The sequence below is a fragment of the Rhipicephalus sanguineus genome, chromosome 5, assembly GCF_013339695.2.
Source record: "Rhipicephalus sanguineus isolate Rsan-2018 chromosome 5, BIME_Rsan_1.4, whole genome shotgun sequence".
NCBI lineage: Eukaryota > Metazoa > Arthropoda > Arachnida > Ixodida > Ixodidae > Rhipicephalus > Rhipicephalus sanguineus.
The window spans coordinates 138,489,376-138,515,525 of NC_051180.1; the positions used below are offsets into that span (position 1 = coordinate 138,489,376).

A 26,150-nucleotide genomic window follows, 5' to 3' on the forward strand; every position below is an offset into this window, starting at 1 on the left:
TGAGATCCGCTCTGATGCGTCGCGTTTGTTGCGCTCTGTCAAACCAACGTGCGCGACCGCATCAGTGTTTCCGCTCACTTTGTAAACTGGAACCACGGCTGAAACCACGGTGGCTCGATCTGTGCCGCTGATGCGGCGGCCACCATGGGACGAAAATGCTTTGCTCCAGATTGCAAATCTGGCTACAAAACGTGCAAAGAAAAGCTGTGTCTTTTCTCCGCGCCGAAAGACGAAAAGCGACTGCAGTTGTGGAGAAATGCAATTCCATGGAAAGACCGCCAGCTACAGTCCTCAGACATACATACGATAACGTGAAAACCAAATGCTTTTTTTTTACTCTGTACACTCGCCGGTAAGAATTTTCACGGTTTCGAAAAAAAAAAAAAAAAAAAATACGCGCACGTCTCTTGCAATCGGCACCCTGTGACATATCGGGCCTACCCGCGTCGATTAAAAAATTTTAAGCTTCATAAAGCCTGGCGCTCTTACTTTTGCCGTCGAAGCTCGCAGACAGCCACTACAAGCTAGTAAAAGCACAAACAACCGTTTAAAGCCACAAAATTAGCTAGAGAAACCGTTTTTACAGCACAGCGAGAGCTTGCGGTGCGCGTCTTTCGGCCCCAAAACTCGTAGCGCACCTAGCGGCGGCCACGAGCAACTCGAGCAGTACGGCGACGCGCTCGCGGCGCCCGATGGGCCACCTGTTTATTCTACCACCGTGGTTTTGGCGGAGCCCTGGCCTCCGTGACTACTTCTGGCTGCGCGCGTTGGTGGAACTGATCGCGAAGGCCATGCTTTTACAGAGCTGATGGCGCCGATGACGCGGCACACCGAAGTTGACGTCACCGCCTTCGCTCAGCAGTTCAAGAAGCCCTGCGGCTGCAGCCGCTGTTATTTTGCCAAGAAATGCCATTTGCGTTCACTTCTGTGAACTCTTACATTGGTTTTCGTATTCAGCAAGGATCAAACTATGATTACACATTCCAAAGTCATTTTTTTTAAAAAGTGCTTCAGCTTCCCTTTAAAAGGAGTTTGGCCAAGAACTTGCCCGTGTCGGGAGATTTGTTAAAAGAAAAGGCCGAGGCGTTCGCTCTTAAAATGAGCATCGAGAATTTCAAGTTTACGGACGGATGGCTGCGCGGCTTTAAGAGGCGCGGAATTTTGTTTAAAAAAGTGAGTGGTGAAACAGGAGCGGTAGATCAGGCTGTTGTGTCTGATTATCGTCTCACCAAGCTCAAAGCCTTGATCGAAGAATATGCTCCTCCTTCAGACACCTTCAATTGTGACGAGACGGGGCTATTTTTCAAAATGCTGCCGGATCACTCTCTGGCATTTTTGGGTGACCCGTGCACCGGCGGCAAGCTCAGCAAGGAGCGCATCACAGTGATGGTTGGTGCCAACACAACTGGAACAGAGAAGCTCCCTCTTCTTGTAATAGGAAAGGCGAGAAACCCAAGATGTTTCAGGGCAATGAAAACCCTCCCTGTCAATATGAGAGCAATTCGAATGCGTGGATCACCCAATCTTTGTTCGAGCAGTACGTACGAAGACTTGACCACAAGTTTGCGCGTCAGCACAGAAAAGTCATCCTTTTCGTAGACAACTGCGGCGCACATGGGAGCGTGCCTAACCTTGAGGCCATTTGGTTGGAATTTTTGCCACCGAACACCCCAAGTGTGCTCCAGCCAATGTAGGCGTGAACGAATTTTTCGGACTGTTCAACTTTTCGGACTATTTTTCGGTCCCCTCCAGGTCCGAAAAATCGGTCGGCGACTGTACCATTTGCCACAACCACTGTGCACGAGATCGCGGTTGCTATCGACGCGGTCATGTATGGTGACAAAGAAACCGAAAGTATACACACATCTAACGCTCACAGCATCAAAGCAACGCTGCTTGCTGCAACCGCAGCAAAGACGCATTTCTGCATAGATACGCATTGATAGCATAGACGCATAGATAGCAAAGACGCATTTCTGAAGCCACGTAAGCGGCCAGTGCACACGGATTGATAACGGAGCTATCGTATTCCGCAACCGCTACGCACGAAACCACAGTCGCTACTGGCTACATAGCTCCGAAGGTACGCGACTAACACAGCGTTAGATTAAATGCAATGAAGTCGTAAAAAGGCACGAAGCGCCTCGGCGTTCCTGTCATTCGCTTATGACTATCGAGGAGCAAACTTTGGCACTTAGTTTTCAGTTGTCCTCAAGCGAAGCATTTATACACGCTTTACCACCAGCTGCCATTTCTTAGTGGTCCTTTCGCGTGTATCCCAGAAAGACATACGAGAGTTCTTTTTACAGAAACAAATGCTCTGTGCGTGTGTCATGGTTTGAAAATGGATTTCACTAGCTTTTTGGCGATACAAAATTTTGGGTGATATGAATACTTCGCTGCTTCTAGAGATTCGTTATCACCGAGATTCTACTCTAGCAAGTACAGGTCAGGCAAGCTCGAAAAGGGTTGGTGATGTGGCTGCAGCACTGGGCATTGCCCTTCACGACATACTTTTCGCTTCGATTCCACTTCAAACCAATTTTCATTTTTTATTTGTTCTGTTTTTTATATGTGTCTTTAGCTGCAATTTCAGAGTAGTCTGAAGTAGTGAAGCGGTTCCAAACAGTGAAAATTACCAGCAACTCACCCTGCAGTCCGAAAGAGGAAGAGGCAGCCTCCTGGAAGTCGATGGGTGTGAAGTCGATAGGGGCACCCTGGGAGGGCCCCCGCTAAGCGGAGTGGTCTTGCCGCAGGTGCAGGCCGGCACGGCGGGCGACTTGGAGCGCCAGTACTGCAACTCCGTCTTGCACCGGTTCAGCTCCTGCAGCACCGCGTTCAGCTTGCGCGACGTCGTCTGCAACTTCTGGTCGTAGTCGTCCTGCGCGCCTTCATTTCCACTATGTGCCGCCTGGTTGGTTACCCGCCGGCGCGTCAGCTTCAGCTCTCGACGCAGCGCCAGCACCTGCCCGCTGTTTCTGTTTGTCGATGAAGAAAAAGGCATCATTATGGTTCAAGGAGCGTGTGTGCGCCTGTCTACTTCTACTCTGGTGTTTTGTCTCAAGCGCAGTTTAAGTTCACATAATACAGTGAACTCCCGGTAAGACGAACTCGGTTAAGACGAATTCTCGTTTATACCGAACAACACAGGACCACTTGTTTGGTTTCCCATAGACTCAATGCAAAAAAAATTCGCTTAAGACGAACCAACTCTACTCTTCTGTTAAGACGAACCTTCGCGGTGATCGACAAGCGCGCGTGCGCAAAGCGAACACTGCAGTTTTGGGGGGCATTCAGGCGACCAAGAAAAAGCAAAAAAGATTTTAAAAAAGCGCTTCCTGTAGCAAAGACGCGAACCAAAAAGACCGGTCAGCGCATAAAGCCGGTGTCCCCCCTCACCCCCAGCCTGTGGGTGGGGGAGGTGCGGGGCTTTATCAGCAAAGCAAGCAACAAAAAGACTAGGGGGATTTAAAACTGGGACCCCCAAGCCATTGCGTCTTTTTGTATCCCCCCCTCCTCCCCGTTCTTCGGTCTCCCTCCCAGCTGGAGTACGAAGGAGAACAGAAGAACACAAGAGCTTGGCTTGGGGCCCCTCCGCCAAAAAAAAGAAAGCGACAACATCACAATCGAGTACCAAACCGAAACCAGGATTGCGGCGATTGTCATCGCCACACAATGGCGGCTGAGCACATGTATTTTTTGTGGTTGGTTCGCGTAGGACCTGTGCGCGTTGTATCTGTTCCCAGTGAAGTGCAAATTGTGATGAGCAATCTTGATTGTGGAAGCGCACGACAAAGGAAGGCTATTTTGCACAGTGAATATAGCTGCGTCGTGTCTTTTGTGTGTGCGCGAGGCTTGTGACCGTGAGTAGCGCGATGGGATATCTCCAGCTGCACGTCGATCAGGAAAAGTTACTACGGGTCGAAAACGGGAAAATATCCGGACCTCGAAGAAAACCTTGCAGAGTTTCTTAAGCAACTCAGCGTATAATGACTTTGTCAAGGCAACAGCACGCGACCGAGGCGTATCCAGAAGTGATCTTAGAGCCAGCAAAACAGGCTCACAGAAGAAAAGGAACTGCCAGGACAATAAATTTTGCATTCTTTGAGGAAAATGGTGCATGTCTCTTAATTTTTCTAATCGTCAACATAGAAGTGTGTTACAGTTTTATCATTAAAATGTGGTAGCAAATATCTTCATGAGCACTTTTATTTTTGAACACGCGAAATCGGGTGCCCTAAGATTCGTGTAAATACTCTAATTTAAGGCATAGTTTTTATCTAGATGAGCCAAATAAATGCCTTTTCTTGTCTTTTTGCCCATATTGTAAGTCTACTCCATTCAGCGTTTTCAAGTAACATATTTGGATGCACTTGGCATATTAGCATGTCTCTTTTTGAGGGCACTTCTGATAAGCCGAACTCCTGATAAGACGAACAGATGACCGCGGTCCCTTCGAGTTCGTCTTAACGGGAGTCTACTGTATAATCATTAAGGGTTTTAATGGTAGGGTTTAAACGGACACCAAAGAGGAAAATGATTTAATACTAAAAGCAGCACTCATGCTGCAAGAAGGTGCTCGGTAAGGCAGAAAACATGCAAGAACTATGGGTGGCAACGCCACCATTGAGGATCCCACTCCAAGTTCCCGCAACATCATAAATTTGGAATGCGCCTGCTAGGGCCCACATAATTATTCACCGGCAAAAATGAATTGCATTGCATTCTAAAAGGGCCAGGGACTTAAAGGGGCCCTCTAACACTATTCAAGCCCACATTTTTAACTTGCGGGTTGCGTAGACTTGAAGATGGACAGATTAGTGCAGCAAGAATGGCAGCGATGGGGGCACGCAGCCTGAAGTTATTCAGCCTAGAAAATTCAAAATACAAAAGAAAAAAGGGCCTACCCTCAACTTGATCTTCACGGTGTCATGTGTGAGCACGTATCACTCGCCACTAACGTTGCAAGGTGCCGTCCAATCTTGCTTAGCGATTACTTACTAAGAGCATTAAAAAAGTGATTTAATAAGCTTGGCCCAGAACCAACCTTTCTCCTGATCACCCAGTGATGTCCAGAGTGATCCAGCTAGCAAAGATTCTCATGAGCAGAGCTAGATTTCCCAAAAGCTTTCTACAGTGGCAGTGTAGTAATTTCTGTAAACAGCGTTGGGTACCAGCATGGTGCACTCTGTCATCAAAAACGCATGCTGCTTTTCTGACTGAACCATGCACAGGAGAAAAGACACAGCAAGAGAAGCTAGCAGTTATTTACTTGAACGATAATCGCTGCCACCTTTAAGGGGGGCAAACGAGCAAAGGCAGACAAGCGAACTTGCTTTATAGGGAGATGATCGGTCCATTATGGTCTACACCACCAACACACAAACACAAAGCAGTCGCAACACGAAATGTCGAACTCACTTCTTCATGCTTTCCCTCAGCTTTCGTAGGCGTTTCTTCACTGTTGGGTTGACTGGAGGCGGCTGAGGAGACTGGGGTGCACTGGACAGTGAGCCCTGCGTGCTTGTACACGGCGGCGCCTCCATCAGCGATATCTGGCTTTTCAAGCTAGCTGTGGAGCAATGGGAAAGACCCGACAATTAAACCATTGCTTGTCTGATGTTTCTCGTAGAAACTTGAGACGTAAAGGAGGAAGCGGGAAATGGAAGTGTGCTCACGAGAGTAGAAGAAGGGTAGTCGAGGAAGTCGGCTGCGAAGTAGCTGATCTCGGGCAGCGTGGGCTCAATGTGCTCCTTGAAGTACTCCATGGCCATGGTGGTCAGGTCAAAGAGCTCATCCGTCACCTTGTAGGCACGGCTCAGCGTGGGCGTCACCTCCACGTACCTCAGGATGCGGTGCACTTCGTCCAAGATCTGAGGAGGACACCCAGAGACAGCAGAGTTGGTATATACAAAGACCGCACACGCAAGTTGGAGGCACGAACGGCAGCACCAAACTTATGTGAGACGACCAACACCTAGGATATACCTTGCATCATTTGCCCAATTAGCATGTAACAAAGCAAAATAAATAAACGAAACACAAAAGACAAGTAAGCGAAAAATGCAGGCACTTGCAAGCCCAAATTATATTCAATGTATGCAAGTACAATAATTTATAAATGCAAACAATAAAACACGCAAAAAGAAATAAAAAGACAATTTTGCATGCACAAACAGATTTCTATAAGCTTATACTCATTTCCATCGGCTAATTACGATTGAGGTCATGCCAATTACCTAAACAAAAAAAGCATGGTTTTCTTTTTTTCTTTTTAACACAGCTTAGGATAAGAACTTGGACTTACACACACTTTCATTTTCCTAATTTCGCATACCTCCATGACAACCCGCGTTAGCTAACTGCAAGACCCACCCAAAATGGGTGCATTCTCTTCTCAGCAGGCTTCTGGGTACTATAACATACATAGTATCTTGTAGCACAATCAACATGCGACATTTTCTTTAGCAAAGAATAAGCACTTGGAAGTCCCTCCAGCACATCATTCATATGTAAACACTCACTAGGGATGGGCGAATGGCAAATTTGAGGTTCGAAGCGAATCCAAAGCGAATAGTGATTTGGTCGAATAATTTCGAATCGAATAGTTCGTATAGTATATAGCGCATTTTATTATGAAAAATGAGCGTTTTTATCATGACCCTTGCACAGTATTTTTAAGAATTGGAACTAGGTATGAGCGAAAGTCACTTTTTTGGTTTGAAACGAAGTGGAAGCAACCTTGAATAGTATCAAGATTTGAATAGCAGTAGGGTGCAAGTTATAAGTGGCACAATATGTTACAATTTAAAAATTACTATACTTAGCCCATATAACACGATTTAAACTTAAAAAAAAAAAAGTACACTTAAGCTTGAAGTGTGGCTTCGCGGCAGTGCAGATTTCTCCTGTAAAGGTGGTTTCACGGTAGAGCAACCTGACGCTGCAGTGAAACCACCTTTACAGGGGGTTATGTGTGGTCAAACATCCACATATTCGTTCATTTCGAATACTTCGAAATTCCGAATAATATAAATTCGTATCCAAGTGAATTCGAATACTGTAATATTTGTTCAGATATTTGAAACACCCGAATATTCGCCCATCCCTAGTAAACACTGTTTACGGTTTGCAGTGGCTTGAAGGGTAGCCATCCTGCGCTAAATTAAAATCAATGCGCATAGAAGCTCGAAAATAACACAAGATAAAATTGTCGCGTGCCAGCGTGCCTCCGCAGACTTCATCATCCTCGCTGCATCGGCACGCTGGCACGCGACAAAATAAAGACGACTTGTCTATGTATTATCATGAGTTCCTCATCAAAGCAATGACTTTCCAGCCTGAAGAAAGCATACTGAACCATCAATAATGGAAGCCACACGCAGACCTGGTAGAACCGACATTTTGGTTAAACCAATTGTGACTCTCTATGCTCTAATGAAGAAAAAAAGAAAAAGAATCTCGCCACTAGAGATGATGCTGGCTCTGATGGAAGTGTCCCATCCGAAATTATGCCAATCTAACATCATGAAACTGAAGACAATAGAAACAGAAGTATGTGCATGACTTGGCCAGGGGTGCAACAGCCGAATTAGGATTTCGAGCAATTTTTGAAGCAGCAAAATGTTGCTTTTGGCGCACGAAAATCTAAATTTGGAGCAAGTTACGGGAAAAAAAAAACTTTTTTCTGGCCCGAAATCACAAATTTAGAGCAGTACAACAAATAAGACTTACTTTTAGAAATGAAAATATATGTGCAAACTGTAGCATCAGCTAACTCGTGCACAGTGCACTTGAGCACTGCTATTTCAATAAAAGCAGTCTGTTGAACCACCCCACAGTGCAAGCAATGTCGAAGTCCACATTAGCATTTGCACAGCCTGTCAAACCATTTGACAAGCGCTGCATCTGCTATTGTGAATCTGCCAACATGGTGACCTTGAAATTCGGGAGATTCGTGAAGCAGGAGCGAAAAGATAAAACTGGCATACGTTTTTGTTTATTGTTTCTCGGGCCGCAGAACTGTCATACACCGCTCTGAATGATTGCCAGTAATTTTTTCAGATGTCAGCAATCGCACTAGTACTTGTTAGTAAATGGCGTGTGCACGTGTGAGTAATTAAGGAACAAAATGTGCTGTGTCCCGTGACACCGAGTACTAGTAACCCTCCTGTATCATAATACGCTTCTCCGTACAGCAAAGGTGTACTGTGGCAAAAGTGGCTTAAAAAGCGTTCTGCACATGATAGGACAAGCACAAAAAGGTTTAGAACTGCTGTCCCTTTTTTTCTTTTTCTTTTCACGGTGTGATTAGGGTATAGTGAACTAGTAGTTAGGGTTATGGTCTGCACATCTGGATTGAATTGGATGATGATGCACAAACTGCAGGCGATTAACGCATTTTCAATTTCTCGATAAAATTGGCAATATTGAGAACATTTTGTGGCTGGTCAGGTATTTTGGCACAGCGTGGTGCAATTTCAACAAACTTCATGGTTTTGGCTCAGCTTGGTGCAAAATTAAGGAACTGTGTCAAATTGGTGCAGCTGTTGCACCCCTGCTTGGCCCTATATTGTCATGTATGCATTATGTGACCGAAAGCATACATTATGTGACCGAAAGTAGTGACTAGCCTAAACAGCGTACCTCCCCTGGGAAGAAGCAGCAGTGCTTTCGCTCAATGTGCTTCCCAAAAGTCATCTGCAGCAGGGTCAGCCGCATGTGCACCGTCTCGATGATGTCACACTCGCGTGAGAGCGGGTGCTTGCGGCGCGCTGACTCCCGTCGTGGCATCTGCGCCTTGATGGCCTGAAAGCGCTGTTGCATGGAACACCGCAGCCGCACAAACTCCGAGTTGAGCAGTCCAGATGCCGCATTGTTCAGGTGGTGGCACACCTGAAATGAATAATGTTTGTTTCTGGACACTCCACTACAATGGACAAAGATGGAGAGAGCTTCCCTGTGTCCAAGTTAAAAATTTATTAAAGAGCAAGGGGCACTTCAAACATTTCGCCCTAGGAAAAAGAGTTGTAATGTCCACCCCTTCAAAACAGTAATTTTTTTTAATGCAAAGCATTGAAGAATGAGATCACAGGTACAAATATGTTCCAAAACCACGATGAAGTTCTCAAAACAGGTTACTTTTCACTTGCAACATGAAACTGCACCAACATGTAAAATTCAGTCTGCTCAAGACAAGCAGTGTCCTAAATGCAAGCATTTTTAAATTAAAAGGTGTTTCACAGGCACATAAAAATAAAAGCATAGTGGTGCACTTATAAAATACAGTAGATTGTCGTTAAATAGAACCTGAAGGGACCAAGAAAATATGTTCCGTTTAACAAGAGTTCCGTTTACCGAGAGATGAACTGCGTTGTAGCATTCAGGTACGAAACCAATCATATCAGAGGCAGTTGTTCCATTTAAGCAGCAATTCCATTTAAGAGATTTCCATTTACTGAGAGCCTCCTCTATAGTATTGTAAATTTCAGGGGTCTCAGGCAAGCACATTGAGCTCTGTGTGTTGCCATTGAAATGCTTCCATGGGGCTAGCCCAGTGATCCCAGCTATTGATCCCCTTTCATTAAACCCCTTTATATATATATATATATAATATATATATATATATATATTATATAATATATATATATATCTACAGTCGATCCCGGATATATCGAATTATTGGCTATATCGAACATTTGAGAAATCCCCTTGAATTTCCCATGCAAAAGTATGGGGTTGGTGTGCACGTATATCGAACTCCCGCACAGCGAAACATCCGCTTTATCGAACGCTGCCCCGCGCCGAAGCCCAGAAAGTGAATTTTTCCTAACAACTATTGATCATTTTTCGGCCGCGTTCTTGCGTAAGTTCCAATCCCTCGTCGCGCGCAGGTGACGAAATTGCGTTGCTCTAGTTCGTTGCGCAGCGCTTGTCAGTTCACCGGTATATTTGACGCGCGGTCCGCAGGTTTTAACGCATGGGCTAGTGTTTTTCAAAGAGGCTGATTGCCGAGGGCACCAAAATGAGAATTCGAAGTGACTTGGCAGCCTTGTTGTAACGTTTGCATTCCCTTCCTTGTCTCTTCGCGCACGATAGCATGCGGGCCCGCAAAGTATGGCCTTCGAGATGCGCAACCTTGTGACGTAGTTTTAGTGTTTTCGGTTTTAAAATGCTAATCTCAGAGGCTACGCTTGTTTTCGCATTTCTCGCCAAAGTGGCGGCTGCCGTCTGCAAAGCCACAAGTGCCATCGGTATCGCCTACAAGTTGACGGTGGAGAAATGTTTCTTCGTGCAGCGTTGTCTCTTCCAGAATGTGTACTTTGCACTTTGTTCTTGATAAATCGTCATTCGGGAGTCGAATTAAACATTGTCCCGCTCGTAGCGATAAAAATCATGACCGGTGCTTGAAACGACGTCAAGTAAAGCACCGTCGTGCACTGCTTCCTTACGGGCCTTGGTGCCAGGTGACGACTTTGGGCGCGTCATGACCGCCGACTATGGCGTAAGGTGCGTCAGTGAATTTTGCGGCTTCGCGTTTCCGGGCGCCGTATCGGACGGGAGCACAGCGAGTGGCTTTATCGGTGCAGATAACGACGTAGCTCTTTCTGACTGCATCGATGCCGAGATCATACGTGACGTTGCCGGTGCTGCGGAAATGGACCCGTGCGGTTTGAAGATGCCAGCCGCCGCTGCCACCGCTAAACCCTTTACCGCGCTACAGAGCTCGCATCAGCGTCGATCACGCTGTTGTGGCGGAAGGTGCTGAATTTACTTATTTGGAAAGCTTATATAATATTGACGATGACTTGATGTTCACGGCGCGCACGAAGCAAGATAAGTTGACGGGATTTTTTCATGCGAAATAAAGTGCGCTAACTTGCAAAAGAAGTTCTTGCCTTGTTCTTTAGCATATGTGAGCGAATCGTCATGTTCGCGCTTTTTACGATTTCAGAAAACTGTGTCGAGGCCTGCAGTGCTTTAATTAAAGCCTTAAATATGCATATTTCGTATTTCGAATTATCGATATATCGAACTATTTCGCGATCCCCTTCGAGTTCGATATATATATATATATATATATATATATATACACACAGTGAAAGCTCGTTAATTCACACCTCATTAATTCAAAATTTTGGATAATTCGAATGGTCGCCGCAGTCCGGTCCGCAGTGCATAGGAGACCATGTTAAAACGATTCGTTAATTTGAACAGAACTTGCCGCCTCTACGGATAATTCGAAGCACGCGCCGCCGAGCGTCATCATCGTCAAACACTAGTGGAAGCTTTTACGGCCGAACGATAGGTGGCACGACCGCTTTTCCGAGTTTCAAGTGGCCTCCGAGCGAAGGGCGAGCAAAGTATGGCCTCCGAAATCCAGGGAGCAATTTTTTTTTTTTTCCGTAGCCCTCCCGCTATCTCAGCGCCTGGCGCCATTTGTATACGCGGGACCCGTGGACGCTGAGGAGTCGGGGAGTAGTCCTAGCAGTCCTAGGCCGCACCCGGCAGCGTCACTTTGTTCCTCGAGCACGTTGTTCGTTCACGCCGTCAAGCCGTCTTATTCCGCATCGTAGTTGCAAGATGCCGCGGGGAAACTACTGCGCGAAGACTGTCAAGGAGAAGGTGGAGATTTTGCGAGAGGTTGACCAAGGGAACTCGAGCAAATACGAAATTGCGAGGAAGCACGGCATACCTCCGAGCACGTTGTCAACCTACATACGCAACAGGACGGCCATTGAAAACGCCTATGAAGCCGAGGATTTTAGCGCCAGTCGAAAAAGGCTAAGGACAGCGAAGTTCCCGGAACTGGAGTCGGCTTTGATTATCTGGGTTAAAGAAATGAGAGCCCAGAGTATCGCATTGAGCGGCCCTATCATCATGGCCAAGGCAGCCGATTTCGCCCTGCGCTTGGACATTGAAGACTTTGTCGCCTCCAAGGGATGGTTTCATCGTTTTAGGGAGCGGCACAATCTCGTATTCTGCACGTTATCCGGCGAGGCAAAGGAAGTGGACGCCGAAACATGCGCTACTTGGAGAAGCGACCCTGCAGCAGTACTTGGAGAGCTACTCACCACAGGATGTGTTTAACGCTGACGAGACAGCGTTTTTCAAGTTGCAGCCAGACAAGACGATCACCTACAAGGGAGACAGCTGTGCCGGCGGCAAGCGCAGCAAAGAGCGTGTCACTGTTCTGGTCGCCGCAAATATGACCGGTACGGAAAAGGTCCCCCTTTTGTGATTGGCAAAGCACTCAAGCCACGGTGCTTCAAAAACATTCGGTCACTGCCGACGGAGTACGCCGCAAACAAGAAAGCCTGGATGACAGGTGACCTATTCAGGAAGTGGCTACTGAAATTCGACAGGCGAATGGAACTGGGCGGCAGACGCGTTCTTCTTGTCGTCGACAACTGTTCGGCGCACAAAGTCGACGTTGAGCTGAGAGCAACAAAGTTAGTGTTCCTTCCAGCAAATACGACTGCGGCCCTACAGCCAATGGACCAGGGTGTGATAAGGAACATCAAGTGCTTTTATAGGCGTCACATGCTGGAGAGAATGTTTGTGCGCGGGCGACAGGAAGGACTTCGGCATTACGCTGCTCACTGCCATGCACATGTTGGTGCGCGCATGGGAACAGGTGACCGCGACCACAATCGCAAACTGTTTCCGCCACAGTGGATTTGCAGCTGGAAGTGCGCAGGATAGTTGTGACGTCGACGTGGACGGGCTGAGGAGCTCATGCCAGTGGCATTGCGCGACACTCGGGGCGTACGTTTTGCCGATTATGTTGAAGTTGACACGGTGCATCGGTGTGTGGTGCCCTGACTGATGAGGACATTATCGCTCAAGTAGCCGGTGCGCAGCCTGTTGCTGAAGAGCCAGAAGGTGAGGAAGACGAAGATGACGAAGCGCCTGTGCGCCCGTCAGCTTCTGCCGTGATGGAGGCACTTAATGGGCGTCTCTTCTTGAGCTTTGAAGAGGGTGAAGAGGATTCCCTGCGCCGCGTCCGCGCGCTGGAACAGAGAGCCGAGCTGTGGCATTCAGAGAAAAGAAGCAGATGGTCATCACCGACTTTTTTGGCCAATAAATATTTTTCGTGCCCCCACCCCCGAAATCCACCCATTTTTGCTCACTTTCATTATTTCGAATTTTGTTGAATTCGAAATTGCTCAGCGTTCCCGTGGAATTCGAATTAACGAGCTTTTACTGTATACAGTCGCCGACCGTTTATTTGGACGCCGAAAATTCCGACATGCCGTTTATTCGGACACCTTCGCGGCACCGCCACTCGTCCCATTGAAGTAATGTAAACTCACGACTGAAAATTCGGACGCCCCACAGCCCGCCGTTCGATTTTTCGGACTCCGGCGGCTGATAGAGTGCGACGTTGAACGCCATAACAGCCGTCAGCAATGGTTACAAAATTTTTACTAGGTTGCCAGCACTGAAATGTTGCACTGGCTATAACTGGAGATCGTGCCAGTGTCAAAAATCCACGCAGAAGTTACAGATCTCGAAGGCTATGTTTGTTGGCTACACGTAACGCTTGCCTTTAGGCTTTAGCCAGTCACGTATCCATTGAACGGCTACCACGGCCAAACAGCAGGCCAAGCCAAGCCAAGCTTGGAATCGGCTCTGTGCGGCGTTTGAGGCGAATGACAGCGCGTACGAGTACGACGCGGATCCTAATTCGGACGAAGAGAGTACAACAGATTACAGAAGCGCTGCAACATCAACTAGACCAACACCGTTTCGTTTTGGCGTGTGAGGGTTTGCGTTCTCATGTTTCTGTGGCTAGGCCTGATCTGCATCCCGAGCTTTGTGTCCTGCTCGTGCGAGGCCTGATCTGCTGAAATTGCTCCGACGCTGCCCGTTCCATGTGCGCCGTCGGAACTAAAGAAACGCGGCAACTACAAGGCCCTGACGATGGCGAAAAAAAGCGGCGATTATTCACCAGGTGGAAGTTGCTGGGGAGTTTTCGCCGAGTTGGGCGATGAGATCATCCGTCAGCTACTCGAACCAGCGCATGTGGACAGTGACTGCCGTGGTGACGCACCTCCCACACCACAGCCATCAAATGCGGATTTAGCGTAGGCTGTTGCAGTGCTATTGCTGACCCGCAGGGTGGCCAAACATTGGCTGAAATACAGGCCGACTTGGTCGCGCGTAAGCGTACATGTGTACAGACGCGCACTAACAAGTTTTTTCCGGCCGCTGGGCCAATAAAAGTGCTTTTTTCTGGTGAATCCTTTTTTTCGGACTCCCAATTATTCGGACTTTTCAGCGGTTCCCGCCGAGTCCGAATAAACGGTCGGCGACTGTGTGTGTATATATATATATATATATATATATATATATATACACACACACACACACACATAATTAACAGTATTTTAGTACAAGAATGCATAATTTAAACTGCCCAATCACGTATACGTTTTCCTTCCTATGCATCGTGTGACAGGCACACCTGCAAAATGTGTTCACACCAACTGATCTTTGTAAACAATTCTACGGCAAAAATTCCAGCACAGTATGAGCACACTGCAAACATTGTGCCTAGAAGGATTCATAGGTACTAGTTTACTCTCGATTAAATAAGCCAAAGAAGGTAAATGTTTTCACAAGGTTAGCCAAGGTTCCATGGCTGCTTACCATGCGAGTGTTGCTAATGGTCGCAAAGTTCGTATGCCGCAATATCTTCTCGATGATCTCGGAGGGCAGGTCAAGCAGGTTGGTGCTTGGTCCCTGTTCATCATCCTGTGCGTACGTGTCGCAGTTCTCCATCTTTTCGGATGAGCACTGTAAAAAAAAAAAAAAGGCAATCATATTCATAGCTTAGTGAATAATGAAGAACTCTTCCATGTCATCATTGTGAAACTGAAGAATAGGGCAGGTTGTTAACCTCTTCACTAATGAATGAAGATGTAGGCAAGAAAAAGAGATGCAGTTTGCAAAATCTTAATTTCATGTGGTTTCAAAAAAGGAAAAACATTGCAAATAAAATCTCATTTTCCAAGGACAAAAATTGACGTCCCAAATGGGGACATTAGTTGCAAATATGGCAAGAACACTGTCGATAAACGCGAATTCTGGCTTCCAGTGTTTCAAATATATTTTTTAATGATTCCCAAAGACCAACAGAATAACTTTTGTTCACACTACTTTGTATGCAAAAGAAATACCAATTCCAAACTTTAAGCAGTTAGGTCTATGCAGCTGTGCACTACACGGTTTGCCCACCGCAGTTTTTTGTTTGCACACCAGCCGCCAATGTTGATTTTTGCAGCTCACTCTTGGACTATGAGTAAAAGGACACTCTGGGTGACAAAGGCGTAAGTTCCCAATAATGCTGAGCAGTTTGCTGTTGTGTAATTTGCTTAAGAAGTCATGTCCACGAACGTAGACGCAAGTAGCGAAGAGGATAATCGGAGTTTTGCATTGCTTTTTGTATTTGTTACGAACTGCATATTACTTCATTTATGATCAGAGAAGTTAGAGAATATTGAAGTGAGAATTACATTTTCATAACAAATAAAGAATCACAAGCACAGCCCTGGAAGACAAGGGTACTCGTTCTACTTTACAGACAGCAAGTGCAGCTACGGTTAAAATGATTTTTTTTTATTCACTCAAAAGACAAGCATGGGCTAAATAAAGATGGTAAATTAGTTCTGCAGAATACCACAAGATCGAGGATGGGTTATGAAAGCGAAAATTGGCATTCACCAATCTGTAGTACAAAGCTACGAGGAAATCCAAGTGGACTTCTCAGAATGAAAAAGCTTAGTTGGAAAAAGTTTGTCCCAGTCCCCCCATGATGATCAACTAGCCCAACAACAAGTTTTACTAATGATGTTGACCTTTTTGTAAGTGAATAGAGTTACAGAAGTATGCACTGTTTCAAGATACAACCATTTCAATGCAAATAAATAATTAATCAATCTACTGGAACAAAAAAAAAGCATCAGTACAGCACTGCATCATATGATGGCCAGATACCGTGCATTGCTCACCCTAGAAAAATTCATGTGTGAGGACATCAAGCAAGCAACACACGTATGTTCAGAATACCCAATATCCAATGTTTTTATTTCTCTCAGGTCAAATCTCTTGCTGCAGGCAGCCTCCATCACCAGCATCATCCTATTTTATACGATTCTATATTATATTGGCAAATTTTGTAGATTGGTCACCCCAACTAACTCTCTGCCATCCATCCTTGACCATTTCTCATCTCTCATCGATTATCTGTGCTATGCGTTACGTGGCTAGCATAAACACCTTTTTTTTTTTCTTTTTTGCTTAATGTCAACTAGAATATTGTCGACCCCTGCTTCCTGCTCCATTCTGCAGTCTTCCAATCACTTCATGTTACATCTAATTTTGTACTCTGCTGCATGTTGTGTGGCCCTTAACTGCTACTCAAGTTCCTTTGTTATCCTCCAAGTTTCTGCACCACATGTTAGTACTGGTAAAATGCGATGGTTGTACACATTCCAGTTTAGGGACAGCAGTGAGTAGACAGTCATGTTTTGGGAGTGCCTGCTGCATGCGCTCTGGCCAATCCTTATTCTTTGAGGGATTTTCTTTTCATGAGTTAGACCTCCCTGTTAGTAAATGGCCCGTAGTTGGGTACAAGGCAGGAGAGGCCTCTCCTAGATGGCCAAAGTGCGGCAGATTGCCTTCACGACTAATGAAATACAGGGTGATTCTTTTAGAAATGATCTATTTCATTAGGCTGTAGTTTCGTTATAAAGCATCCGATTTTAATGCGGTTTGCGGCAAAATATTCAGGAAGGATGAAAATTTAATGGCCCGACCCATTTCTTTTTGTGCTATGCCGGTAAAAAAGAGAATAAATAAGAAATGATGAAAACCACAAAATGCTATACAAAGAGCGATGGCTAGTCCGGCGCAGCGATAGCATCAGCCAGCAGCGGCAGAAGTTGGCGACATATGGTTCACCACTTACACTGACGGGAAAACCAAACACACTTATATACCACACCCGTGCCGCGTTGCCTTGACGCATGCACATTTGTGTGCGCATAGTGTCCCTCTTGTATGGAATTCCCTGGTTTTGGTTATTTCTTATTTATTCTTTTTCTTTCAACCTTGCACATCAGACACTGGAGCGAGCCAATAAATTTTCATCCTTCCTGAATCTTTTGCCGCAAGCCGCATTAAAATTGGATAATTTGCAACAAAACTACAGCCCAATGAAATAGGTTAGTTATAAAATAATCGCCCGATAGTACCACTCATGTTCTCAGCCACATTCTCTGTCTCCAAGGTCCCATGCTCATGACATCAGTCTAGAGTGCGGCCATTGGTGCAAGCTTGTGTGCCTATGAGGGGCAAAATGCTGCTGCCTTCCAAAGTTGTACCAGACTATATAGCTATAGGCCTAGTGCGCTGCAGCTTTGAACCGAACAGGCAGCGCCACCGGACGGCCGCGGCGGAAAACTTAGGATTGTCGTTTGTTGCTCCCTTGCCCGCAGTCATGGTAGAAACGCATGGCTCCTCGCCGAAAGGACGTAAAAACGTCGCAGAACTCCGGTAATTTTCCGCACTTCTGCGTGCATGGCTGGCACAAAAGCTGTAGGAACACCGTTCGGAAGCAACTAGCTTTAAAATTCTGCGGGTTACCTCAGAAGTCGGACGAAAATGAAAGACTACTCTACCGCAGCTGTGCGGGGCTGCGTAAGCAACGCCTCGAATTCCGTCCATAAGTGTCCTCACTCTCGTGCTTTTTTTTTTTCGCCTTTTATAACTTATTTTAAATGTATACACAAGCTTACAAGGTCACAAAGAAATAGGAAGATAGCAGGCTGACAACGGCCACCTAGAGGGGCAATGTGCCTGTCTGCGTCTTCTGCTCTCACGCGTGATTTCTCGCCAGCCAGAGCGGCGAGCAGGGGTAGCCGGTGCGGAATCAGACACAAATTTGCCGCGTCCTCTTCATTGGGAACGAAAAGAGTTCGGTATGGCTCAGCACACGTAGGGCACTGAAAAATCAAAAGCTCACCTCCACTCGTACGTCGTAGTCCATGGTTTTCGATTGCACTCTGCATTTCCCAGTGTCGGAAGACTCGATCGCGCACATCAATTCTTCTTTCAGACGACACACCGACCACTCGCGTGCAACTTCGTACCAAGCGACCAAGAACTCCTTTTGAAACACACATTGCAATTTCAATCCTACGGAAACCGCAAGAACAAACACAACGTCGCTTCTTGTCCTCACGGTCACGCGCGGGTGGCGTGCGCTTTCCTAGCAACGACAACCATGACGAACTGATGGGCGCGTGCAGCTCTGTCTGTAAAGTGTGTGCGCTCGCTCGCCTGTGTGTGTGTGTGTGTGTGGCATTGTGAGCGTGTTTGTGTGTGGTGGGGGGTGATTATCTACGTTCCCCGCGCGGTGACCAAGGGACAGAAAAGAACTTGTTTCCGGCGCAAGCAGCTGTGTTTTGTCGGCTTTTTCTTTTTTTGGTAGGGCTCGCAGTTCGGTTTCAGCAAAAAGACGGACAGAGGGGGGCCTGTCTCTCTCGAATGGCTTGAGGCAAAAAGGGGACGAAGTTTTTGTTGAATGCTTACGTTAACAAGAGTGGCTGCAAGCTGGTTTTTCGGCTACAGCTTTAAACGGCTGTAGTTTGAGAGGTTTTCAGACAGGAAAAAAAAAAAAAAAAAACAACAAAAATAAACATAAGTTAGCACAGCGTATTTACAAACGCAGACAGAAAAAGAAGAACTACGGTGGCCGTTCTTGGAGAACAGCGGCCGCCGCAACCGTAGCCGCGCCTTGAAACAAGCGGACCGGGCCCGTAGGCGACAATCCTAACAGCGCGCCGCTAGCCCAATAGAGGGCGAGAGCAGTAGCGCCACCATACCAGCTCACGAGGTTATACACCTACTCTTTGCAGATTCTAGGGGCAGTTGCTAATTGTGAGCTTTGCTTCTTTCGCCAGACTAGTGAGCATTATCTTGGTCTCTCCATATTCATTTTTAGCCCTACTTTAACCTTTTGCAACACCCATACAATCAAACCATCTATAAAGGCGTGAAATTTACATAATTTTATGCTAAGGTTCTGGCCCAAACTCGAAGAAAGTGGAAGTGTGTAGAATAGATCATAGTGTATTGTACAGCAATTAATTGTACTTACAACACTGATAAATATCCAGGCAGTCACGCTATATCACTTCATAAACTGAATTCAACTACCCACTCAAATTACATGCAATAGGTTGCTTGCTAACAGCGAGCATTCCTAAAAAGGTAAAGATATTTCAAAATTCCTGCCAAAACGACCCACTTGCAATGGACTCATTAAACATGGTACTGCCTTAACCAAAGTGATCGTACACAGCAAAATATTTCACTCGGAAGTGATATAAAAGAACAAGAATGCTCAATGTCTACAAATGTCTACAAATGAGGATGCCCGTGTCGCAAAGGGTTATTACTTTCTCAGTTCAAGTCCTCAATAATTTTTGCAATTCATTGCCATCAATGCTGATGAGCACAACGTCATTTGCAAACCTAGCTTGCTGAGATCTTGAATACTCTTGGAAGCATGCAGTCGGAAACACTGGAGAAATATCTCCTTGCCTGATCCTTCTCTCAATCACGATTTCTTGCTTTTCTCGTAAGAAGCAAGGTCGCATTGAAACCTTTGCGGACATTAGTTTGGATATTTACCATTGCTTCAGGTACTCCTTCGTGACGAAATCCTTCCATGACTGTGTGTATCTCTACGAAGTCGAATGCCCTTCGTAGCCTATGAAAGCTATATAAAGGGTTTTGCTGTGCTCAAAGGTTTCCCATTTCACTGATTGATCACAGGTTGCGATTCATTGTTGAGTACCGCTTCCTAAAACCAGCTTGCTCTCTAGGTTAGTTAAAGTCAAGTGTTTCTCTTATCCTATTCAAAACTAACTTCATGAATATTTTGTACAATACTGAAAGTAAACAGATGAGTCTACAATCTCCAAGTCCTTTGTCTCCCTTCTTATGCATTAATATAATGACATCATCTTTCCCAGCTGACTGGTTTGGTACATTTGATCTTTTAAGCCATTGTGTGCAGTGTGCCGCAAGCTTCTTAAACTTAATATCCCGTCCGTCTTTCATCAAATCAATTTCATGCCGCCTTCTCTGACCACGTTTCTGTGATGTACATCTCGTAGCATTTCTAACCTCATGAATAGTTGCATGTGAACCTCAACATCCTGTTCGACTTTGATTGGATGGGTTGGTTGGATGACTAATATGCAAACTCTACAGTGCAGAATAAAAGTCTTCCGTCACATCACTATGCCATTGAAATTGCTAACACTGCTTTTTCTTCTAGTGCGCACACTGCTGATCCGCCTTACACAGTTTCTTTTTAGCCGTTTCGATACTCCCATCTTTTTTTCTTACGGTTGCTTTTATCTCTTTCACTTTGGAAGTCGGTATGTTACCGAGCTTACTCTGATCAGGTCTGAGAGTTCAACAAATTCTATTTTATCCCTTGAAGTGGTCGCTCTCATCTGTTGTCATTTCTTTATTGTCTTTTGTTGTTTGAGGGATACTGCTTGCTTCTTGCCTTGGTGCATTACATTCAACTTCAACTGCTGCTTCAGAAATCAGTCTGTTGCCATTTCCTGATTCTAAGCCACCATACTTGTAATGACAGGCAACCCTGAATTCATCCGTTTTAGCGTGACTAGGTTGAAGAGATGAAAAATTCTTGGACATGGGATGTCACTGGAGCCATCATTACGACAAGCGGTCTTGTCTTCTTCAAGGCTGCAGCTGGCTACCTTAGCGCATGTAGGTCGGCCTGTTTTTTAGTGGTTAATTTTGTTCTTGCTCTCTTCACATTGAGGGCAATCCACGTCCTTGCCAACCTATGATCACTACGCCTTGCCTGTTACTTCTACATCCTGCACTATTTCTGGGTTACCGCATAATGTAAAATCTGCTGCTTTGTCTCTCCATTAGAAGTTTTCCATGTCATTTTCCCATCACTGTGAACTTCAGGGCGCTGGCGCCGCCCATAGTATTTTCTTTTTGCGTGTCTTCTCGCGTTAAGGTTACATAGAGGTTTCGGTATTGAGGATTTGTGATTTACTAATATGACAAAAATAGTTTTTTTCATTAGTGTCCCTCTAACAGTCTGGGTCGCTTCGGCAGATCCTAAGGATCCTTAAAATGTTCACAATGATGAAGTTTCGGCGCTTTCAAATGGCAGGATTGGTATGGCTGACTGCTGAAACAAAGTGGACTGCGCACACATTTTCATAAGTCATGAGAGGTGCTTGTCCGATATGGACGAAAGCAATCTGCCATTGCTACCACTAACCCTCCTACAGTTTGAATACGTGCTGAAACACTGTCAAAGGCATGCGTCAGTAAGGTGATTTAAGTCTAGATAAAGGTTAGCGTGACTAGTACGCAGAAACAAGGCTATACAATCCCCTGGTTATAAAGTGAGGAAAAAAGATTATAGAGCAAAGGTTTGCATAGAACAGTGCAATCCTGGCTTCAGCTAACAGGTCCTTTCGAGGTTTAAGCAAATTCACTAGTTAAGAAGTTCAGTGGAGCAAAAGTGCCTAAGGCTATGATGCACCAGCTACGGGACGAATAATTTCGCTAGTAAATGCAGCATGCACTGCAGTACTTGAATCTTATTTTAAAACATCCGTTTCACCTAAAAAGCTGATCACATTAGCCAGAGGTACTAATGAACCATCCCCTAAAGGTAACATTGGGATGTGTAAGCCTTACAGTGTGCTGTAGCATTTCTGCCTTTGTTTTCCAGTATGTGGACATGCAATGTGCAGTAGTGTTGGTGGTTCATGACAGTCACATGCAAGCTGGCTCTAACTAGTAATGAATCCATGACCACACATTAACGCCATTAACTCCTATATTGTTTAGGAAAACAAGAAAAGGGCATCTTCGGCTCTCTATGGGTGTCACAGCAGCATTGCGATGTGCCAAGACAGCCGGCCACAAACGTTGCTCGAAGGTGCTGATAAGGCTGGCACTAATATCATGAAATCTCGTGAAAGTGTAGCGAAAAGCCATTATCTTAGAACACCGCCCCTGAGCTGATACTACTGCCCACATTTATAACCCTGGCTTGCAGCACAGAAAAGAACAGCCGACTAATGCAAAAAATGAGCGCAGACATCCCCTGTCCTATTCTGTGCTGAAGATTGAAGTGTCAGGGAGTGCTGACTAGCCTAAGCCAATGCTTTGATAAAATCTTGAAACGCCACAAAAAACTACCATGTGAAATTCAAACCCTTCTTGTGACAAAACTTCCAGCATTCCAAAAGCATGTAACCATTTCTCTTTCTTTCTCTCTCTTTAATACAACAACCACCGTGGAGGGACAAGACAAAGGAATTTGCAACCAGAAGCGGAAGGACTCGCAACAGCTGTGGTGCTCTACTGGACCGAGCTACAGCAACACTAATCACTTCCACAACCATTTTCTCTATTCTTGGCTCGAGGTTGTTAGTGCATCTTTGTTGCCATATCGACAAGCAGTGAACCACAGCATACTTGATTGAAACAAATATTTGATCTCCTTTTATCTTCCCTGGTTTCTCTGTCGCCTTCAGATGGCGGCAGCTTGAATGAACACAGGGCTCCTAGCCACTTTAATTCATCTTGCAGATTCCAAGTGGTGTCAGCATTCCACTCAAAGGTAAGATGCACGTAAGCCAGCACCGATGGGCACAACTAGAGATTGACATTGTGAGCCACGCAACCAGTGACCTTGCCGACAAGACAACGTGGCTGGGAACATGAACATAAGATTTCTCTTGTCATGGAGACAACTGCCTGCCGCACTTTGGTAATCTGAATAAGTCCTCTCCTGCCTTCTTAGGTTATACATGACTGTTGCTATACATCATCTTTGCACAGACTCTAGGGCCTGGCTGCGAAATGTGAACTCCCGTTTTTTCCGCTGAGCCTCCTAACATTATCTTTGTCTTCTGCATATTTACCTTTATTTATTTGGATACCCTAAGGGCCCGGAAGGCATTCCATAGGGGGGGTTAATTGGAAGTGAAAGATACAGTCCCAATTCAAGCATACAGTAATTGAAAAAGTAACACTATCAATACAATGCAAATTGAGACGTTACTTTTACAGTGTCTCGATTCAGGTCATTAATCATTCATGTCGATGTCAAATGGCACTCAAGTTTATACTCGGACACTCACTCTCATTAATGCTCTATGTTATGCCTGTAAAGTGAGTGCATTATCAGTGTATTAGTGAGTGTGTATGTGAACCTGTGATTTGGAACATAGCACTACTCTCTTAGAGAAGCAGTTGGCCTAGTTGACCTAGTTGGTTATGTCTGACTACAGACATAACTAATTAGCACAAAAAAACAACAAAAAAGGTGAAGGCAGCAGAGAAGGACTCAACACTGACACTACTGTCTGATGAGCTGCTGATATTCCATGGTCATTTTTGCTCCAGGTTGACATCAGCTGTGTACTGGATCCCATTTAGGCCAGTTAATTCCCACATGCCATTACAATCTTAAAAGATGGTAATGGTGTAATTCTGCAGCAATTTTGTTTCCTCTAAACAAAACGCACTTTGACATTCATGAGATTTCTTTGCGCTAGCCAATATTACTTCAAAGCTGTTATTCCAACCTGAAGTCTTCTTACATTAGATTCCCCTGATAATACATGCTTTGAAAAGCCATTGCAGGTACATTGAGCAGGCAAGAATTTCTTTCACAACGCAACGTCATACTGAAATACTTGGAGCATGTCTGGTATAACACACGCGTAGCAGTTGCACAGCTCATCTTGATCACACCGCAAACCACAACTAGACAAAGTAGAAGCCTAGGCAGCACATTCCATAGCACTGATTTATTCACAGGACTGCCTGATACAAGGCTGATGAGACATTCGTGAGACCTACGTTCAAGTGCGACGTTGCACAAGTCTCAGCTCTCGTGAGCACAACTTTTCAATAAATGTGGCGTTTAAACCTTGCCCACACGTACAAAATAAGGCCGAAATTCGCCGCTTTTACGTGGCAGAACTACCGTGTGATTGAAGACCCACCGTAGTAGGCGACTCGGACTTTAGACCATCGAGGGTTCTTTAACCTTAATTTACCCAGGTGTTTTATTCGTTTCCGCTTGACAGAAGCATTTACGTAGGTTCAAGTGCTGTCTGGTGTATTTTTTGCAGGAAATAACTGTAGATACAATGAATTAACGAAGTGAACATCCAAGGAGGCTGCTTGTTATATGGGGTCAAATTCTCCCCACAACACTGAACGAATTATGTTCATTACCACAACTACCATAGTGCGATGATGTGCACAGTGATTTACATTAAAGGAAAGCCTATTCACACTAGATCTGAGAAGCGGGAAATTGACGCTGTTTTTATCTAGCAGTGATATAAATCCACAAGCGAAGTGAATGAGGTCATGCCTCTTTTGAACATAGGGAAGTGTATCGGGCATTTTCGATCGTAATCGAGTCTAATTGCGATAGAACTCCTATGCTGGCAGTTACACAAACTACAATAAAGAAATTCAATGCAGTTCGGTCTCGATCGCAAAATGCCCGGGCGACGGTACTATTATGACTTCACCTCAGTTCGTGCGAAACATTGAAAGCATCTATTCGTTTTCTGCATTATCAATGACGCACATGTGAAAGGAGGCGACGTCCTAAATTACCTAACAAGCAAGAGCAAAAAATTTTTTTGTCCGAGTGGACGAGATGATCTCGTAAGATGCAGAACAAAGAGCTGCGTTACGTAGCCCCCAACTGCGTGATAGGATCGAATCAGGGCCTCGACAGCAGAGGATACGATAGCGTAGTCTTGCGATTAGGGATGCGATTACCGTAGCGTAAAAAAATTAACGAGTGTAAATGAATGTTTACATCACATGCGGAATAAACGCTTGTATCTGAATAGCGGAGGTGGCTGATCGATAATCTACCTTGGAACCGCTCCGGTGCTTTGACGCGATTACCTTTTTTTGACATAGTGGAATACCACGAACAAAATCAGATATGGAAAAGCGGGTTAACAACTTTCACGCATATCTACAGGCCAGGAAGCGTATTATAATACCGGGAAGCTATTCCTGTTCTAATTTTATCGCGGGCTAGGTGACGTTCAGAAACGAAAAACGGGGCCACACGAAACGATACAGACTCGCGTTTCACAGAAAAATTACTGCGCACATCGAGAAATCTTGCTTTAAAGAAAACTGAGAGCGACTGACATCGGCTGCGATCGTTTTCGTTTCATTAATAAAGCTAGCAATCCGACGAGATATAGCCGACCCCCCCACAAAATCGGTTCCCTTTGTTCGGCTGGCAAGCTTAAGCCGCACGATACCCGACATTAGACCTCCGATAAAAACCGCAGCCGCTTTCATAACTTTCCAATTTTTTTTCTTTTAGACAGGGGCAGCAATTTGGCTCTCTTGTTCGAAGGTCAGCTCGTTGGAAACTTCCAGGGACCTCGAGAAGCGGGAAACCGACTCCGTCAAAGCAGCACTGGGTCATCACAAACGCGGTCAAATCGTTTATTTCTTTCGAGAACATTCAGCTACAAATACCCCGCAAGATCAGCTCACAAAGAGTGTAGCTTTTAAAAGCCGCGATTTCTCGATTCCTCGACGTCTCTAGAGCCCGATCGAGACTTCGGAACGGCGAAGCCCGCTTGGCATCGCGTCGTTGTACACCCGAACGCAGCTTACGTAAAACGAAGTTCAGCGTCTCGCAAGCATGATGAAACGGTGAAAATACCTTTAGTGCACCGTCAGGCTTTATGAACCCATTTACATCTTCGCAGAGCCGTCTTCCAAGTGTGCCACCTCCACAGATTCGGTCCACCACAACCACAACCACGACTACCACTTTTCCTCAACACACCGAGCACCAAAACCAGCCAACCAAACGAGCGCAGCGTTATTCCATTGAAGACGTACTCAATGTCACGTGACTCAGCGAACCAATCGAATTGCTCGGGAGCGAGAAGGAATAAATAATAAAAAGAAAACTTTTTTTCTTGTATTTGTGTTGTTTCTACATTTGTTTGGGCTTTTTATTGTTTAACCTCAATATTCCATACGGACTCCCATTA

The 26,150-nt window shown here is 45.4% G+C and overlaps 1 protein-coding gene across 1 annotated transcript; it reads right to left on the minus strand.

Moving 5' to 3' along the window:
* Positions 1 to 485: 485 nt before the first annotated feature.
* Positions 486 to 25,985, minus strand: LOC119394990 (F-box only protein 28). The gene is made up of 7 exons (XM_037662285.1): positions 25,814 to 25,985; positions 14,656 to 14,802; positions 8,647 to 8,895; positions 5,675 to 5,873; positions 5,422 to 5,572; positions 2,651 to 2,978; positions 486 to 524 (listed from the first exon to the last, which is right to left on the minus strand). Exons 2-7 carry the CDS (start codon positions 14,785 to 14,787, stop codon positions 486 to 488), a joined length of 1,098 nt encoding a protein of 365 aa, XP_037518213.1. The 5' UTR covers positions 14,788 to 14,802; positions 25,814 to 25,985.
* Between the last annotated feature and the right edge of the window lie 165 nt (positions 25,986 to 26,150).

Excerpts from the sequence above, each read along its gene's own strand:
- LOC119394990 (XM_037662285.1), bottom strand. The coding sequence starts at position 14,787 with ATGGAGAACTGCGACACGTACGCACAGGATGATGAACAGGGACCAAGC. Across the intron at positions 5,573-5,674 it reads CCCTTCTTCTACTCTCGTGA|CTAGCTTGAAAAGCCAGATA; the intron begins GCACACTTCCAT and ends ATTGCTCCACAG. Across the intron at positions 525-2,650 it reads TTCCTCTTTCGGACTGCAGG|CTTGTAGTGGCTGTCTGCGA; the intron begins GTGAGTTGCTGG and ends TGCTTTTACTAG.